This window comes from Propithecus coquereli, unplaced genomic scaffold (genome assembly GCF_000956105.1).
Source record: "Propithecus coquereli isolate 6110/MARCELLA unplaced genomic scaffold, Pcoq_1.0 Scaffold548, whole genome shotgun sequence".
Lineage (NCBI taxonomy): Eukaryota > Metazoa > Chordata > Mammalia > Primates > Indriidae > Propithecus > Propithecus coquereli.
The window spans coordinates 1,507,080-1,524,406 of record NW_012151374.1 but is presented as its reverse complement, the minus strand read 5'-3'; the positions used below and the strand labels follow the sequence as shown (position 1 = coordinate 1,524,406).

Sequence of the window (17,327 nt, the reverse complement as noted above, 5' to 3'; positions counted from 1 at the left end):
ATGTGTGTGACAAGTAGAACTGGCAAGGTTTGTTTAAGGCTTACTGAAGTGCAGTCACCTGACCGAAGTCAAACTCACAATTCTGAAGCCACTTCTTGATTCTCAGAAAAAGAACAGAGACTTCTTCCTGTGGTGCAGTTGCAGAAATGACCATGCTAAAGACCACACCCGATTGTTCCGGTTGTGTTTAGTTTTCCTTTATAATGCAAACATCCATTATCCAGCAGGAGCCTGAAAAGGATCTGCCTCTACCTTCCCACAACACCTCAAGCCTTTGCTGTAACCACGCAGAGCTAATGACAGAAATTTCTCTGCCAGATCCTGGGAACTGAATATTTGTGGTCGATCAAAATTAATGTTAAAGGTCTAGTTTGAACTGAATGTGAATGTAATTTACACGTATGCATCTCTATTCTTTTTTAAAATCACAGCCATAACATGTGAGAATGTTGGTTGCAAACAAGCCCTAAGCTGACTCTTAAACATTGAAATGACAGCACGAGCTTGCATCAGTCACAGGTATGATCATGCCACTGTTCTCCAGCCTGGGTGACAAAGCGAGAAGCTGTCTCTAAAAAAAAAAAAAAAAAAGTCTTTGAAAGCATTCCTTCTAACATGGCACCTCTATATGGTTGAGTCCGATCAAGCAGAACAAGCCCAGAGGCCTACATATAGAACCTACTTTCATTTTTATTATTTTTAGCATATACATGTTGAAATTGCATTTTCATTGGTTTATACATATAAGGGAACATAGGAAAATGATAAGTCACATTAGAAGAAATGATAGAGTTAAAAATTCACCTTTTTTGCTGACATCAGAATGGATTGATTCAGGCAGAAATTATCAATCAACGCCAAAACTACTTGGTAAAATTTTGAGGAAGAACAGGAGACTTGAACCTCAAAGTATCACCCCACAATTTACTTACCAATTACAAAGGGGAAAGTGATGGCTTTACAATGCAGAAACCTGGTGGCAACCACCTAGACAAGTGATCAAAGTTATCATCAATGAATGGGGCAAATTGACATCACGTGTCTTCTGATGCGAGGCACCAGGAAGGACACACATCCGTTACTGGTTTTCCTACCCCAAATCATCTGACTCTAATCATGAAAAAACACCAGGCAAACCCAAACGGAGAGAAATTCTACAAACCAGTTGGTTTATATTCTTCAGAAATGTGAATGCCTTAAAAGACAAAGAACAGCTGAGGGATTGCTCTGGATTAAAGAGACATGACAACTACATGTAGTGCGTTGATCCTGGATTCGATCCCAGATGAAGAGGAAGAACAGTGCTGTAAAAGACAACAGAAGAACAACTGGCACAACTTAAATATGGGCTTTATATTCAATAATAATATCACTGTATTGATGTTAAAATTCCTGAATTTGATCATTGCACTGTGGTTCTGTAGGAGAATGTCCCTGTTCTTAGGAAATAGAAGCTGAGGTACTTTTAAAGGTTCTGAAAATGGTTCCCCAAAAAAAAGGACACAGAGAAAGAGAGAGAGAAAAAGTAAATGTGGTAAAAATCAGTGAAGCTGGGCCAAAGGTGTAGGGAATTCTTTTAACTATTCTTGCAACTCTTCTGTGAGTTTGAAATTATTTTGTTTTAAGTTAATAAAATGAGTCACACGAAGACTTCTTGTGAGAGGAAGAGAGTAGCACCGTGTTCTAAGACTACGTTGAGATACTGGGCTCTGGGGTATACAGAAGGCTGCATGTTGCAGCAGGAGAGAGCAGCTCTCTGGGGTTCCTGTATTGCAGTGAAAAGAGGTGAAGTTCAGAACTCAAAAACATATTCAGAAATGAAAGAACTGGCCTCCAGTCTGTAGGGTGAAGTCAGATACCAAAGGAGGTCAATGAAAGACGAAGTCTGGGGACCAACAACACCTACAAGTAAGAGAGCAAAGGCAATCAGAGAGGTGGGTGGGACAAGAACAGTCAGAGATCAGGGCCTAAAAATGTGGTGAGAGAGGAGAGGGATCCAGAAAGTAGAGTGTGGTCAGCGCTGTCAGAAGCTACCAGGAGTTCAAGTAAAGGAAGAAATAATGGTGCATTGATTTGCAAACTAATAGGCTGTTGCAATAGTAAGGAGAGCATATACTGAGCACCTACGATGTACATGTTTCCTTCCACTCACACAGCATCCTTCTGTGTTACGGCTGCCCCTCCCCTGTTTGGGAGGTGAGAAAAGCGAAGCTCATAGAAGTTATGAAGTTTACGCAAGGTGGCACCGCTAGTAGGGAGCTGACCAGGAACCAGTGATAACTTTAGAGGTGACAGCATGGCAAAGTATATCATTTTATCTGTTAGCACTTGGGAGCCTGGGTGAAGGGACAGAAAATAGGCTGTTGGAGTGGGTTCAGGACTGGGGTGTGAAGGACAACCTCAGCAGGGCATGGGAGGAGAGGGTTCAAAAGCAACGGGAAGGGACTGATTAGGAGTCGAAGCTGGACAGAGGAAAGAAAGGAGTTGAGGCCATGAACAGGCAGGAGGTTGGGGAATGGAAGTCTGGACAAGTGTGACTCTGACTCATACTGAGAGAAACATTGTACATCGCAGGCCAGTAAACACACACACACACACACACACACACACACACACACAAATGACTCAAACAGAAGTTTGATTAAACAATCCTTACCCTTATCATGCAGGGAAGTCTGGTAATTCCTGCTCTATCTCTTTTTAGTGATTTGCTTTGTCTTGTTTGGTTTTTTTTATTATTTTTTTGTTTTTAATTCTGGCAAGAATCAACTAAATTGATTTCCTGAGACATGGCTTGTGGTTTGAAAACCACACTCGAGGGTGTGGCCCGAAGTGTGGTAGCATGGGGGTGGGGGCGGAGGTTAGAATGGTGGCCAGCTGTCTGGTTTGGATTAGATACGTCTACTTCTGTCTTGTTTCCTTAGCTAAGCCTGGCTCCCTCACGGTTTTCCTTCACCTGGTCCTGTGACCTGAAGTCCTAACTCACCCTCATACTCAAATGAGACTTGACTTGGAAACACCCGTGGTACAAAGAAAGGTGGCAGGGGGCCAAGTCACAACTGGCCTTGGCCAAGCCAAATGCCCAAGGCATTCTAGACACACACGAATGGCAACATACATAGGTGTCTGCTTCCCAGAGAGGAGAGAGAAAATAAATCCTAGCTGTTTCAAAGGAATATGGTCAAAAGTATAGAGTAGCCTTCTTTGGGGCAGATAGTTCTTAATGCCTATGTTAGATTCAATGGACCTCACCAGTTTCTAATTTGAAGAATTTGATCTTTGAACCTTGGGTCGAGGACCTAAATGGATTTTCTTTTTGGTATCCATCTCTTCTATTGGGAAACTCCATGACCTATTTAAGAAAAGAAGCCCTGATAGGGTGAAGGTTCCAAACATTCGTTGCTAATATGTTTGTTCCTGATGTATCCGTGTATGTATTTGTGCATCTCTGTTATAACATGGAACTTATACAGAGAAAGTCAGTGGAACCTTAGAAGAATACCTTAGGTATACACGTATGGCTTTGAGAATCTACACTTGGATATACATTGGAACTCACAATGCTCTCGCCTTCCTAGCTCAAGTTACCAATGATGTCTGAAATGACAAGTTCAGAGTTATATTAGTATATTGCAATCTGTTTTCCAAAAAATCCAGTTTATATTCTTTTTTATTTGATTTTCTTTTTAATTTTGGGACTGGCCTCTCCAACTACTTATAATAATATATATATATCTTTTCCCAGGTGGTATTTTTCACTCACCTTGAGGACATTTCAAATTGCTATACCAGCACAATTGTTTTCGTCTATGACCACCTGTGTTATTCATCTCTGTAATCACAGGAAACATATAAGCGATTGCAAACCTTTGATGTTCCTTCCATTCCATGCCCTTTTGTCTCCATTCACTTACGGCTCCTATAAGTTTTTCCATTTTAGTTTTTAAATCATGGAGTAATTTTCTGATTAATGTAAAAAAACTTCAATTATCCTCTGTCCTCCCACAAACCCAACTCATTCAGTAAAATGTCCCTGCCCACAGCACTGATTGCGTGACCACCTCAAGCATTGTAGTGCAATGCCTCTCTGAGAAGACGTATCAATGACAATTTGTAGTGGGTTGAATAGCAGCACCCAAAAAGATCTGTCCCTATCAAGTCCTTGGAACCTGTGAATGTTAACATTTGGGAAAGGGTTTTTTGCAGAAATAATGAAGTTAAGGATCTTAAGATGAGATCATCTTGGATTGCACAGGTGGGCCCTAAATCCAATCAGAAATACCCTAACGAGAGACAGCAGAGGAGTAGACATAGACACAGCGAAGGCCGTGTGAAGATGGAGGTAGACTTTGAATTATGCAGCCACAAGTCATGGAATACCTAGAGCCACTAGAAGCTGAAAGATGCAAGGAAAGATTCTCCCCTGGAGTCGTCGGAGGAAGTGTGGCTCTGCCGACACCTCCATGTCAGGCTTCTGGCCTGCAGATCTGAGAACTGAGAGAGCATACATTTCTGTTGTTGTAAGCTTCCAAGTTCGTGGGAATTTGTTGCAGCAGCCTCAGGACCTAACACATGATTAAAGACCAGCTTTTAATGTACAAACCCTAATACAAGGCACTGCAAACCTCAGAGATCCCCCCCACACAAAAATATCATTTTAACCATTTCAATTCTCTTTCCACTCCAGTATAAAAATTGGCAGCTGATGATCATGAGAGTGTTTGTAATGTAGAGGTGTTACAAGCCCTTTTATTGAAATGTGGACTAAGAAATACCAATAAAAGTAAGATTTATTGCCTTCTCATACTATGTTTCTGTAATACTGATGATCTTAATCTGCTTTTTCAATGACAACTATGGGCGGTTTCTCCTTTGCCCTGCCTTTCCTACAGCTGCCTTTCTGAACAGAAAGAGTCTACAGGTTGCCTTATGTGAATGAAATGATTTTACTTCTGATATCTCCCAGTTGCCTAAGGGTAACTTTCAAACTCCTTAGCCAGGCATGGGGCCCTTCACAGTCTGGCTCCAGTTTATCTCCCACGGCAACATCTTACCTGGCAAAAATAGAAGTTGAGTGTATTGTTGTTGGGTAAATGCACAGACCCATGGCTCATCTGTATATGGCTATACACTCACAGGGGTCTGCCTCTCCCATTAGACTGGACCAGGCCCAGATCTTGTTCATCTTCCCATTTCCAGCACACAGTAGGTGCTCAATAAATGCCTATTGAGTAAAGAATGACTCTTTCCACCCTCCAAGCAAGCCATTATTTTAGGTAGAAATAACCACATGGCATTTGATATATATATTTCTTGATCTCATGAAATATTTTTGTTTCTAGATTGGGAAAACACTAGCACAAAGTCTCTGTGTAGTCAAAGGTACCAACCACTTACAGAGCTCATGTGGTAATGAAGAAAGGCCTAATTTCCTGTGGTTTGACAATAATGTGACAAGAATAGCTTCAAGTGCTCTGAATAGGTCATGAACATAACTTGTCCCTCTCCACTGAAGCTCCAAGCTGTGGGATCCTACTAAACAAGTGTGGCCCAGCCCTCAGCCAACCAAGTGCTATACTTGTGGGTATCCTCATGTGCTCATCGTTTTGCTAGACACTCCAAGGCATTTCAAAATTTGAGCAGCCATTTCTGTCTCTGACAATCTTATAGTTGAATTGGAGAGGGAAGGCGAACAGGGGAACGGGAAGGATTTAGCAAGAAGTGTTTCTCTGGAAATTCAACATCAAATCACAAAATCCTAGGAGAAGATAGATTTAAAAACGCTACCCATCCAGTCCATTTTTAGATGTTGGGCATTCCTCACAAAGGAGTCTCAAAAGATAACAGGCAAGAGTTATAGTGCCCAATCTTCTATGCTAATGGAATATTTGATTGAAAGGTGAAGAATCAGTTGGTTTCTATCAAAATTCACTCACCATCGAGTTTTTGGAGGGATTTGAATGCAATTGTTATAGATACATTTGGAAAAAAGTCAACCCTGAAGCAAAGAATAGGTCTTAAGCCTCATTTAGCAATTCAAAGCCCTTAGGTCCATCATGTACTCTAAAAAGGGAAAAGAATAATTTCAGTTAGATGAAAAGGGCATCTTCTAACTAATGGAGGACATAGAAGGCAGGGACTACTTCTTATTGAATATCAGTGGGGTGAACTAATGATTCGGTGCTCTGGATTCATAATATGGAGTTAGCTGTAAGTATTGATTCAGATCAGCACAACCAAAGACAGTGGCAAATTAGTGTTGAAAGCTCTTTAAATATATTTCTAAAAAATATATTTAAAACTGTGCTAACATGACATTCGCCTGTTCAAAGGGATCCCAAAGCAAACCTGTTAAAAGAAGTCTCTGTCAATTAAAGGGAGAAAGTGCATATTGCCACCCTAATATATGTCCATTCTACGCAAGGCACTCTGGACAGAGAAGGAAGAGCACACAATGTATGCACACAATGAATGTAGCATGCACAGCCCCTGCCCACAAAAGTCTCAGAAGCCACGAGTAGAGATGGTACTAGCACGACAATGTGACTAGAGAGATAAAAGGCAATTCAAGTGTCCAAGGAAAATATAAATCAAGAAAATACAGGTTTTAGAAACATATTTTCTTCTTAGCTTGCTTCCTTATATATCTGTGCCTTAAATTTGTAATTTGTCCTCTTCTCATTACATCAAACCAAATCAAATCTAGTTGAACCCCACATTGGCATGTTTAATTCTCTCGGATTGCAGTGTAAGCCACTCTTGAAAGTGGAATCTAAAAGTGAGCATTTTGGGGTGGTGATGGGGAGGGTATTTTTATTATTTTCTAGCTAGGCCAGTGAACGCTACTAGGGTAAATGAAGCGTTAAATACTTTTAACGTTATTAAACTATGTTTTAAATTTACATTCTTGAATTAAGAAAGACTCGAGGTTTTTTATTTTGATTTGTTGGCTATGATGTTGTTTCCAAAATGCATTGTTCTTTCTAGTAAGCATGAGATTGGCCCCATACGTTTAGAAGTAATACAAAATTATTTTATGTTTATATTTTGAGGAATTAGATGCTTCTTTGGGAGAAATAAACAGATCTTCCTTGTGCTTTTAAAGGAGACAATATCTAATTCTGATTATAATGGATGTGAGAAGCCCCACACAGCCGAGAGGCTCAATGTTTGTTAAGACTTTTCATGTTCCCCTTGCCCCAATCCAGGCCCAATCCTTGCACATACAGCCCAAAAGCTGTGTTATTCTCCTGAAAGAATAAAACAGCTTTAAAATTCCATCCATTGGAAGATTGGAAACGTGGCTGTAATGGTTGAGAAATGTGCAAGATTTCAAAATGTAGGCGGCTCAGTCCCGGGGGTTCTTTAGTGAGCCTCTCTTTATTTCCTCTATTTTTGCTTTATTCGTCTTGATCAATTCAAAATTTCGAAGAAGCCCCGGACGAAACTGTGTGACCCTCAGCACTTACTTAAGTTCCCTTGGCCTGTTTCCTCCTGGGGGGTAGGGGGCTGAGGGAGGGACACAGTCAAAAATGCCATGGCTAGGGTCTCCTTCAATCAGAACATTCTTTCATTCTAATGGTAAACCCAATGTCCCCTTTGTATTTGTGAAAAATACCGTCGACTCCAAACTCCTACATAGCAGGAGCATAAATTCCCACAGTGATTCATAAATACCCCCAGCCCTTCTGGGAAGATTCTCTTGGGAAAAATAAAGAATCCCCCATCAAATAAAAAACAATGTATCCTCTCCCATGCCATGTGCAGCAGCTAAGCATACAGAGTGTGATAGGGCCAAAGCTTCTGAATTTCCCCATCCCACACACCAAGCAGCCCGAATTCAATCATTACCAGATTTTTAGTTTAATTTTTTTTTTTTTTTTTGCTACGTTTTAGCTTTGTCCTCCCAGGAGAGAAAGGTCTTCTCTTCTGTCACTTGATCTCGTGAATCACCCCTTTCTTTAAATGCTCCTCTTTAAACTGAGGAGCACTGGAGTTGTGTTCATTTCTTAAAATCTTCTTTCATCTCTGCATTGTTTGAAAAAGGCACACAGCAAAATACTTCGTGAGACTTGTGTCTGTTTGTGCCTTGGGCATTTTCACGGTGCCCACACCCTTCCTTGTAGGCAAGAAAAGAAACTGCAGGGCTCCAGGCCTGTCTCCATCTTGAGATGGCTCCCAGCACCTTGGTGCTCACTCTTGTCTTCTGCACCGAGCAGGCCCTGGCACTTCAGGTTTTGCAGCGGCCTTTGAAACAGTGGGTGCACACCCCTTCCCTCGCGATGCAGAGCAGGGCTTCTGTGCGCCTGTCAGCCTGATTGTCTAAACCACAGGTAAATGGTTTCCTGTGCATTTCTCAAAATAAGTGTTGAGCAAAGGAAACGAAATCAACCTGTTTAATAATGATCAACAATTTTCCCTCCCCTGCCCCTTCACAAAGGATATTTTCACAAGTAGGGTCTTTAAGGAAAAAAGTTTAATTTCTTGCACATTTGCGTGGTCAATACTAGCTTTGCAGAGATATTGGGTGAACTAGCATTCTTAAATGCTGTTGTTTCGGCTTAGTAAAATTGGTACTCTTCTTTTTTAAATATCTGCATCCTTCCTTATAGAACAGACGAATTCATTTAAAGACCTTTGTTAAGAATGGCGTTATCTTTTACTTTTAAAAATTGATACGTTATTCTCCTCTCTTCCTGCACATAAAGTGGCCAAAATTAAGGGCTTTGCTTTTACCCACCAGTAAAAATAAGTACTTCAAATGACTGAGAAGTTATCAAAGACTCAAGAAAGGCAAGACCTGGATGTGAGCCAATTAATTTCTGCTGGACTTAAACTTAGTACAAATTTCATCACCTGCTAGCGTCCATTAAACCCAAAAGACCTAATAAGTTTCCTTTAAATCCAAAGATTGTTCATTATCCAAATGAAGAGAATTCAATAAATTTAAAATAATATGCATTAATGCTAAATGCATTTATCATTTTATTAAAGCAATTTTAAATATTGAATTCTAATTAGAGATCAGCCATCAGACAATGAGGAAGTCCTAAATTTGTTTTTAAAGCAGCTGTTTAAAATGTAGTTTCTACTTTCACCTGGCAAGACTGCTTAAATTCTATTTGTCAATGCTGGTCATTGGTCAAATAACCAAGTTGAATTTGCTGCCCGAAATAAGATACTGAACTGTAAATTATCACCTTCATTTTCTTGAGCATGTGCGATAAATTTGGTGTTGGCTTATCAAAACCCATAAAAGTTAAGAACTGCAAACAGATTTTTATTAAAGCTCTCATACAACTCACACTACCATCGGCCTAAGAAAATGACCTCCCAATTACCTAGTACGGACAAGGTATTTCACATACCTGGGTGAGACCCACTTCAATGCCCTTAGGGGATTTACCAAATCACCGGATGTCTACCACTTATTGGTCCCCAGTGGACCAAGAGGCAGACCTCTTTGCAAACGGTTGCGCAGCGAATAAACCACTCCTTCCAGACAACAGCCACGTTTTAAAACTTTTTATTTGCATATTAAAAAAATTGTGCATTCCAATAATTAAAATCATTTGAACAAAAAAAAATGGCACTCTGATTAAACTGCATTTTACAGCCTGCAGGAAACCTTGGGTCAGCTTGGTTTTACTCTAGATTTCACTGTCGTCCCACCCCGCTTCTTTCACCAACATGCAAGTTCTTTTCCTTCCCTGCCAGCCAGACAGGCAGATGGGAGAGGCAGGCGCGGCCTTCGTTGTCAGTAGTTCTCGATTCTTTGATGAGAAAGGGGCAGCACAGTCATTTAAACTTGATCCAACCTCTTTGCATCTTACAAAGTTAAACAGCTAAAAGAAGTAAAATAAGAAGGCAATGCTTGTGGAATGTACAGTGCATATTGGCGGGGCTCGCCTCATTACGACTCGCCTGCTTGCTTCTCCTGTTCAATCGTTTCTTTGGAAGGCAGTGGATTTTTCTCTTGCGTTTCTGTCTTCTTCAATTTCGACTTATCGAATTTCTCGATCTCAGCCATATCGGGCTTGTCAGACATGGTTGCGGAGAAGCTGCAAGGTACAAAGCCAAGGGGAGAGTGAGAACGCGCCACCCGCCCCCCTCTCCCCCATCTCCAGCCCCAGCACCCCCCTCCTCTTCCGCTCCCATTCAGGGCTAAAGATCTTCCTCTTTCTACAGAGAGGGAAAAAAAGGACCACCACCCCCCCCCAAATTTCAAAACGCAGGGGACCAAAGAGGGAAGACCCCTCTCCCTCTCAAGGCCGAATCCTTCAGAATGAGGAAATTGAGCATTGCGGGTTGTTAACTGCAGCGTTTAAAAATTAAAATCTGGCTAGAACGAGTGGAGAACTGCAAAGCCACTTCCAAGTTGAAGTGGGAAAAATCGGGTAAACATTCTTAAAATGGAGTCAAGGTCGCAAAAAGCGTGTCCACTTTCTAGATGTGGTCTCGCCCCCGAAATGCGGCCCTGTCCCGCTTGCCCCTCCTCGCACAAAGGCGGCAGCTGCCGGGAGCTTCCGACCACCGCCCCACCCGCTTCCTCGCCCTAGCTCAACAATGCAGCCGGCGGCCACAAAGCTGCTCCCCTGATCCGCACTTGGGGGCAATCCGCAGCCTCTGGACGCAGCCCCCTGCAAGAAGCACTTCAAAAATGTCGCACCGTAGCCCGGCGACCTCAGCCTGGGCAGAGCCGGCCCTGCAGGCCCTCGGAGGCTGGGAAAGGAGAGCCGCGGAAGCTCCGGGCTCGGGTGGATGTGCGCTAGAACAAAGGATCTTTCTGTTCCTGATCGATCGCAGCCTCAGAGGCAATGTGGAATGCCTCCGCAGAGGAAAAACTAAGGAAGAAAAATGTCCCCTCAAAGCTGCACGGCAAAACGCCAGTTTTTTGGGTTTTGGTTTTCTGGGTTTTTAAAAAAATCATCAAATTCCCGACCCCATGACCCAGCAGCTGGAGGGTGTAGCATCCCCCAGCTGCCCAGGGCAGTCTTCCCTGGGCGGCTCGCGCTCGGCTTTTGGGATGCCGTGGTCGGGATGCGGATGCCGAGGGGCGAGCGCGGGCGCGCAGCGGGCCAGGGACCCGCAGGCGTGGGGCAGGAGGCAGGGGCCCTGGGGCTCACCGGAGCGAGGGGCGAGGCGCGAAAGCCAGATGAATCCGATCTGCGCAGTGACCACCGCCGAATGTCGGGCGGGGCGCGGCGAGCGGCGCTATATGGGCGCCGCTATGTAAATGAGGTGATGTCATCCGCAGGGCCGCTTAACTCCTTCGCGCAGCGTCGCAGGATCCGCGTCCGGAGGCCTGCCGGGCGTTTGGGGCGCCCCCGCCCCACCCCCGCAGGGCGCCGCCGTGCGCACTAACCACCGCGATGGCGAAAAAAGAAAATGAGCGAAAGCCCGCCCTCCAGGACTTCCTTCATAACGCATTTTCCTCTTTTGTTTATTTTATTATAACGAATTTTTGCAACAGCAGCGCAAATCTGCTCTTGGGGACCAGGGCCTGATAACTGAGGGTCTGGGTGCACTTAGGGGAACAGGCATTCCTTTACTGCGAAACTGGCTTTGTCTACTGCAGACATCCCCACGCTAGGGCGCGGTGTCCCTCCCTGGAGGGCCTCTCCCACTGCAGGGCGCGATTCCTGTGACTCAGCTTTCCACCAGTGGAGGGCATCCGCCCCACCCGGCCCTCTTTGTCTTCCTCGCGGCGTTCACCTTGACTTGGGTGGAAGGAAAAGCTTCCTTACGGGATTTTTAAAAACACTTTCAGCCCTGGAACATCCCTATTTTTTGATCGCTGTAATTTTTGTGAGCACTCAAGTCAAATAACCGTGCTGGCTGTAGGGTAATTTATCTGGAGTAGATAAGAGTACAATGCCTCCTTCTTAGCCAAATAAGTCAAGTTCAAGCTCTGCTATTGACTTACTGGCTGACAATGAGGAAGTTCTTTACCTTCCTGTTCCTTATTTTCATAAATTATGAAAGTGATTGCTAAGGAGGCCTGTGCTGAATTCCAAAGACTACAATCCCATTATCTCTAATATCTTAAGATTCAATTCAAAAATCAAACTCCATGTTTTAAAGGGAGCGTTTTCAGCACTAGGACGCCTCCGAAGTGCATCTGGAAACACGGGAGATTCAGGTAGAGAGAAGCTGTTTTCAAGATGGCACCTGGCTCTGTGAGTACCGGTGACCCATTTGCTACTGAAAATTAGTTACAAATACCATGCCCTGCGCCTGCACGTGGCGTGTGAAAGGCAAGAGGGCCGCCGGTTGGAAAGAGGCCTAGTTGTGATTATTTCTAAGAGACGCAAAGCAGTGTGCAAAATACTCCTCCTTTTCTGCTTCCTGAAGAAATGTTTGCAGAAACCCCTTGCTAATCATTTTCATGGCAGAGAGGCTTTTGTCTCCCTGGGAATTAGAGTCAACTGTTCTATAGACCCATATATGCCACCGCCGGGCACGCTCAGCTCGGACTTCCCCGTTTCTTCATCTGCTTGACTTCCTTTTTACTGGGGAGGAAGCGGTGGGGGTGGGCAGGGGCAGGTGATCGTCTGGGCCCCAGTTAATGCTGTGCTGGGTGGCTGACTTCCTGCCCTCCAAAAGGGGCACTGGACTTGTTGGAGCATGCACCGGATGTCACCTCTCTGGTAACACATCCCCCCCACCCCCTTCCTACGTCGACCCTCCTGGGAGCCCACTTCATTGTTGAAACACAGGAAAGATCTTGCAGGGTGACTTTTCATCCATTCAGCTGGCAGCTGCAGTGGTATCGGGTACACCATTTCTGTAGGTTCTAGAATCCCATTGCCCCTCACCTGGCTGCTGTGAAAAACCCTTTCTTTCCTCCCAGTGTCTCCTGATGACAAAGGAATGCTGCCGCTGGCTCATTGCTGCTTCTCCCAATAGGCCTTACAGGAGCAATGTCTGCAAAGGAGACGGAGGAGTGGAAATCTGTAAACATCTGGAGAAGTTTTCCAGTCTGGTAGTAAGCAGCCCTCCACTGTGCTGAGATAGGGACAGGGAGAGGGGCAGGTGGGCAGACAGCGAGGAAGGGAAAGAGAGGGCGGCAACTCGCCAAAAGGAGAAGAGGCTCTGCCCACTTGTCGGGAGAACTAGAGACGATGGAAAGGGAAGAGTGAGGCAGCTACAAGGACATGCAAACGACAGAATGTTCTTAAAAGTTGTGTGACTCTGTTCATGTGAATTCATCTTTCTGTGCCCCAGTTTTCTCATCTGTAAAATGGGCTCATTGCAGTACTTGCCTCACAGGGTTGTTGGGAGGATAAAATGCTTGGGATAGTACATGACAATTAGTAAGCTCTTTGGATTGTTATTGTTATTTAGGATGGAAGGTTGGGGAAAAAAATAACAAAATAATAAATATTTTAGTGTTTGGAATTAATTAAAAATTTTAGATGTCTTGATATTATCTCTCCTATAAAGAGAAATTTATATATTTCTCTTAAAATAGTGCCCCATAAAATAGTACCAGTACAGCCTACATTGAAGCGCCATCCCCTTCCAAGCCTGTGCCCAGTAGAACCAGGAAAAGGTGTCAGCAGAGACCGTGTTTTATTTTGCTTTCCAGGGCGGGCCTGGCATAGAATTGTGGCTATTTCTAGCCGTGGGGAAACAGCCATTGAAGTCTGAGTTCATGAAAATTAGTTCTATTATTTTTAACCTGTTTAATTTTGTGCAGAGAACTTACCAGAAAAAGAAGAGGTAGAGGAGGAGGAACAGAACAGGGACAACGGCGAGGCTCCCAACTCTTTGCTTTCTCCAGCCCACGCCCCTCCGCCTGGGTTTCAGGGCCTCCTACCCTCTGCCCCAGCTCCCTGCAGCCCATGCTCCCCTGTGGCCCCTGCAATCTCCACTGCCTCATCCCGGGCTCCCTGGCACCCTGGCAGCAGAGCCCTCCTTCCGCTGATCAGAGTCCAAATCCTCTGAAAGACACTGCCGGGTACTCCCTCAATGACAGGGAGAGCAAAGGAGCAGGGAGGGAAAGGATATTTAGTGGACTAGCTCTGTCTCATGCCCTCAGTTAAGCCCTTTAGTATAATATCTGATTCAAGTCTCACCCTTATTAGTTCCCACCTACATTAGTGGGTACTAATGTCCCCATCTCACTGCTAAAGAAACTGAGGCTCGGAGAATTTAAGTGACTTGCTCGACGTCAAACTCCCAGGTCTATTGACCAAGTGCTTCCACTGGGGCCTATCTCTGCCTTTCGTTTAGCTGGAATGTGTCTTTCTGCAGGACTCTCCCCTAGGGCAGCCGCACGTGGAGGGGACCGAAGGCTCCCCTGGGAGAGTGAGAAAAGTGAGTAGAAGATAACAGGAAAGCAAAGAGGAGGGAAAGAACCCCCTGGCACACGGGGAATGCCGCGCTGCTAATTGTCCTGTTCGCTTGTGGATCTGATGGAAACCTAAAGGCAAGAAACATAAAAAGGGATCTCCTTCAACCCCGGTTCCCTGCTGTGGCTTGAATTCGCCTCTACAACATCCCCTCCAAGTGGTTACTCGGCCTCCGCACAGCCAGGGGAACAATACGAAGGCTGAGTTATGCAGGCGCAATGAATAGCTTAGTTTGTCGGGTGCTTGCATAGAATGAGGGAAAGTGACAGGAAATCATGTTGGGAGACAGGCAGGGCCCAGGTTGCAAAACAATAATAATAACAACAATCGTGGCTGTAATAACAGCAATAATACCAGCAAACATGTTTTGAGTGCTTACCATATACTGCGTTCCTCCCCGTCTCTCCGTAATCCTCCTACAACCCTATGACAGAGGCACCATCAACTTCCTTATTTTGCAAATGAGGGAATGGTAGAGCAATTAAATAACTCATCCAAGAATACACAATGAAATCCAGAGGCAGGGTTTGAACTCGGACTGGCTGGCTCAGAAGTCATCTCATTGAAACACTCCGCTTTTGTAGAATCCTAAGGCCTTTAGACTTTGTTCTGTAGGCCAGATGAGGGTGAAGTTATATTCCATCTCAATAAACCATCTAGCATTTCCATCATCAAAACTTTTAAACATAGATATTGTAATAACATATCATATACCTGAAAAATTTGCCTGCCCCAATTTTCAAATTGTTTCACTCCAGAAATTCAATCGGCCCTTTTTGCCTCCTCCTACATAGCCAGTGCACTCGCAAGAGAGGGAATTTTGTATCCTGAGCACTGGTAGTTTTCCTCAGCTTTTCACTGCTTGAATATCTTTCCCAGTAGTCATGCATATTACGTGGTTAAAAAGAAATTACAGTAGGTTAAATAACATATTGAAAGGGAGGCATTTCATACTCCCAATGGTGTTCTGTGTTAAAAGTGATAAACCTTTTATTCCATTGTGAAGCAGAAGTATCATTAGCAATAATATGTGTCTGTATATTTTAATGGGCTTCTTCTATGGGTATCAAAGCTTTTTTATAGAATGTAGTTCCCAGATCATCAGCAGAAGGTGGTTAATGGCTTTATGGTAAGGAAAATGAAGTGCAGAGAATAGACAGTGGGCTCAAATTTGAGGGGAAAGCCCAGGTAGGCCAAGGTCAACCTCCTTGGCTGGCCCTGACCATTTGGCCTCTCCAGGGCTGACTTTACAGGTGTGTGGCCTGTGCAGCTGCCCCTGGCCCCCCACTCAGAAGGACCTGGTGCTTGGCTTAATGCTCTGCTGCCACCATTTTGAAATTCTTAATAGTGTTGAACAAGGGCCCCACATCTTCATTTTGCAGTGTGACCCCCAAGTTCTGAAACCAGTTCTACCTGTCTCAGACTCTCATTCCCTGTGTACCTCTGGTGCCACTGTCTTTTCCTGGACCCAGGAATGGGCCCATCTACTCATGTGTTCCCTCCTCTGTCTATAATGCCTTCCCAGATCATGCCCACCATACTTCCCAGGTGTGGAAACTTCCTGTTCTTCTTGGTTCTGTTGAGAAAGTGGTGGCAATTTTCAAAAGGACTTTTTATTAGGAAACTAGAGGAAAAGAAATTTTAAAGCACAAAAAAAATGGGCTTCTTAATCACCCTAGAGTCTAAATGTAGATTGATTTGACTGGCACAGCTTCTAGGCTACAGGGTTTGGTTCCTCACCCATCCCCAGCCCACCTGGGAGGAGGTGTGGCTACCAGACCAAGGTTCTCAGACCTCTGGCTCCAGTACAGCCAGTGGCACCAATGCCAGCGTTGGAGGAATTCTTCATCCCTCCCTCAATTTTCTCCCCAGTGGAGGGCCATTCTTGTTGACCCAGGGCTGGGCCATGCTTGTGCACAGCAGACAACCCCAAGACATCTTTGACCTCTGTGAGAAAGGAACTTCCCTACAGGATGTCCAGTGGTTCCTTTTTGGGGTTCCTTGACTGTCTTGTCCTGACTTTGCAGCTGAGGTTTTCAGCCCTCTTGGAAGTTTCTCAGGCTCTTGACCTTTAACCCCTTCCGGGTGCTGGTGCATCAGTCTGAGTGTGCACACAGGATAGCTCAGCCCCTCCGCCCCCTTCAAAGCTTCGATCTGAGCCTAGTTGCTCTAGGAGCTGGTGGCCTGGGGCTGTTGCCACCTTTTTCTAGGGCCTGTGTGAGGTACACACACCAGTTTTCTTCTCTTCCTTTCTGCCAGGTTATTTTTTTCTGTCTGAGGAAGACCTGCAGCTCTCAGCTTACTTGTGCATTGGAATCCAATGGTGTGTACCATGGCCAGCAAAGGAGCAAGCCTTCACCAGCATGTCCAGCCGCTTCGCCGGTTTTCTCTGATGTCTGCACTCGCAGGCGCCTTGCCAGGGGAAGAATTCCACCCCACAGTATTTCACCCTTGTATTTACTTTGCACCTAACGTAAACATAACAGACACAATTTCCACCAAAGCAAGAGGAGGAAGATGTCATCCTCTCACACAATGGCCAAACACAGGACAAATGAAAGCACCAGGAAAAGAACACTTGAATTCCACTTTTACACTGTGCAATGTACAACAATTTATTATCTCAGTTGGTAAAGATGATGTGAACAGTTGAGATCCATAGACACTACAATTCCCAAATCTCACTTCAGTGAATACATTCAACTAAACATTTTAGAGTTAATCATAGTTTTCAAAAAGTTAAACATTGCATTACCATATGACCCAGCAATTCCACTCCTACCCAAAAGAAGTAAAAACGTATGTCCACGCAAAAACTTGTACCCAAATGCTCAAAGCAGCACTATTCACAGTAGCCAAAAAGTGGAAACAACCAAAATATCCATTGATGGCTGAATGGATAAATGAAATGTGGTATATCCATGCAATGGAAAACTGTTCAGCCACAGGAAGGAATGAAATACTGACACA

At 44.4% G+C, this 17,327-nt stretch overlaps 1 protein-coding gene across 1 annotated transcript; it reads right to left on the bottom strand.

Annotated features, from left to right (window-relative positions):
- Positions 1 to 9,513: 9,513 nt before the first annotated feature.
- TMSB4X (thymosin beta 4, X-linked) lies at positions 9,514 to 11,257 on the bottom strand. The gene is made up of 2 exons (XM_012657569.1): positions 11,127 to 11,257; positions 9,514 to 10,061 (listed from the first exon to the last, which is right to left on the bottom strand). The coding sequence occupies exons 1-2, from the start codon at positions 11,249 to 11,251 to the stop codon at positions 9,914 to 9,916; spliced, it is 273 nt and encodes a 90-aa protein (XP_012513023.1). The 5' UTR covers positions 11,252 to 11,257; the 3' UTR covers positions 9,514 to 9,913.
- Positions 11,258 to 17,327: the final 6,070 nt, after the last annotated feature.

Bases quoted from the DNA above. Each gene is read 5' to 3' on its own strand.
- TMSB4X (XM_012657569.1), bottom strand. From the start codon at position 11,251: ATGACATCACCTCATTTACATAGCGGCGCCCATATAGCGCCGCTCGCC. The intron at 10,062-11,126 runs GTGAGCCCCAGG...TGTACCTTGCAG, and splicing joins GCGCCTCGCCCCTCGCTCCG to CTTCTCCGCAACCATGTCTG.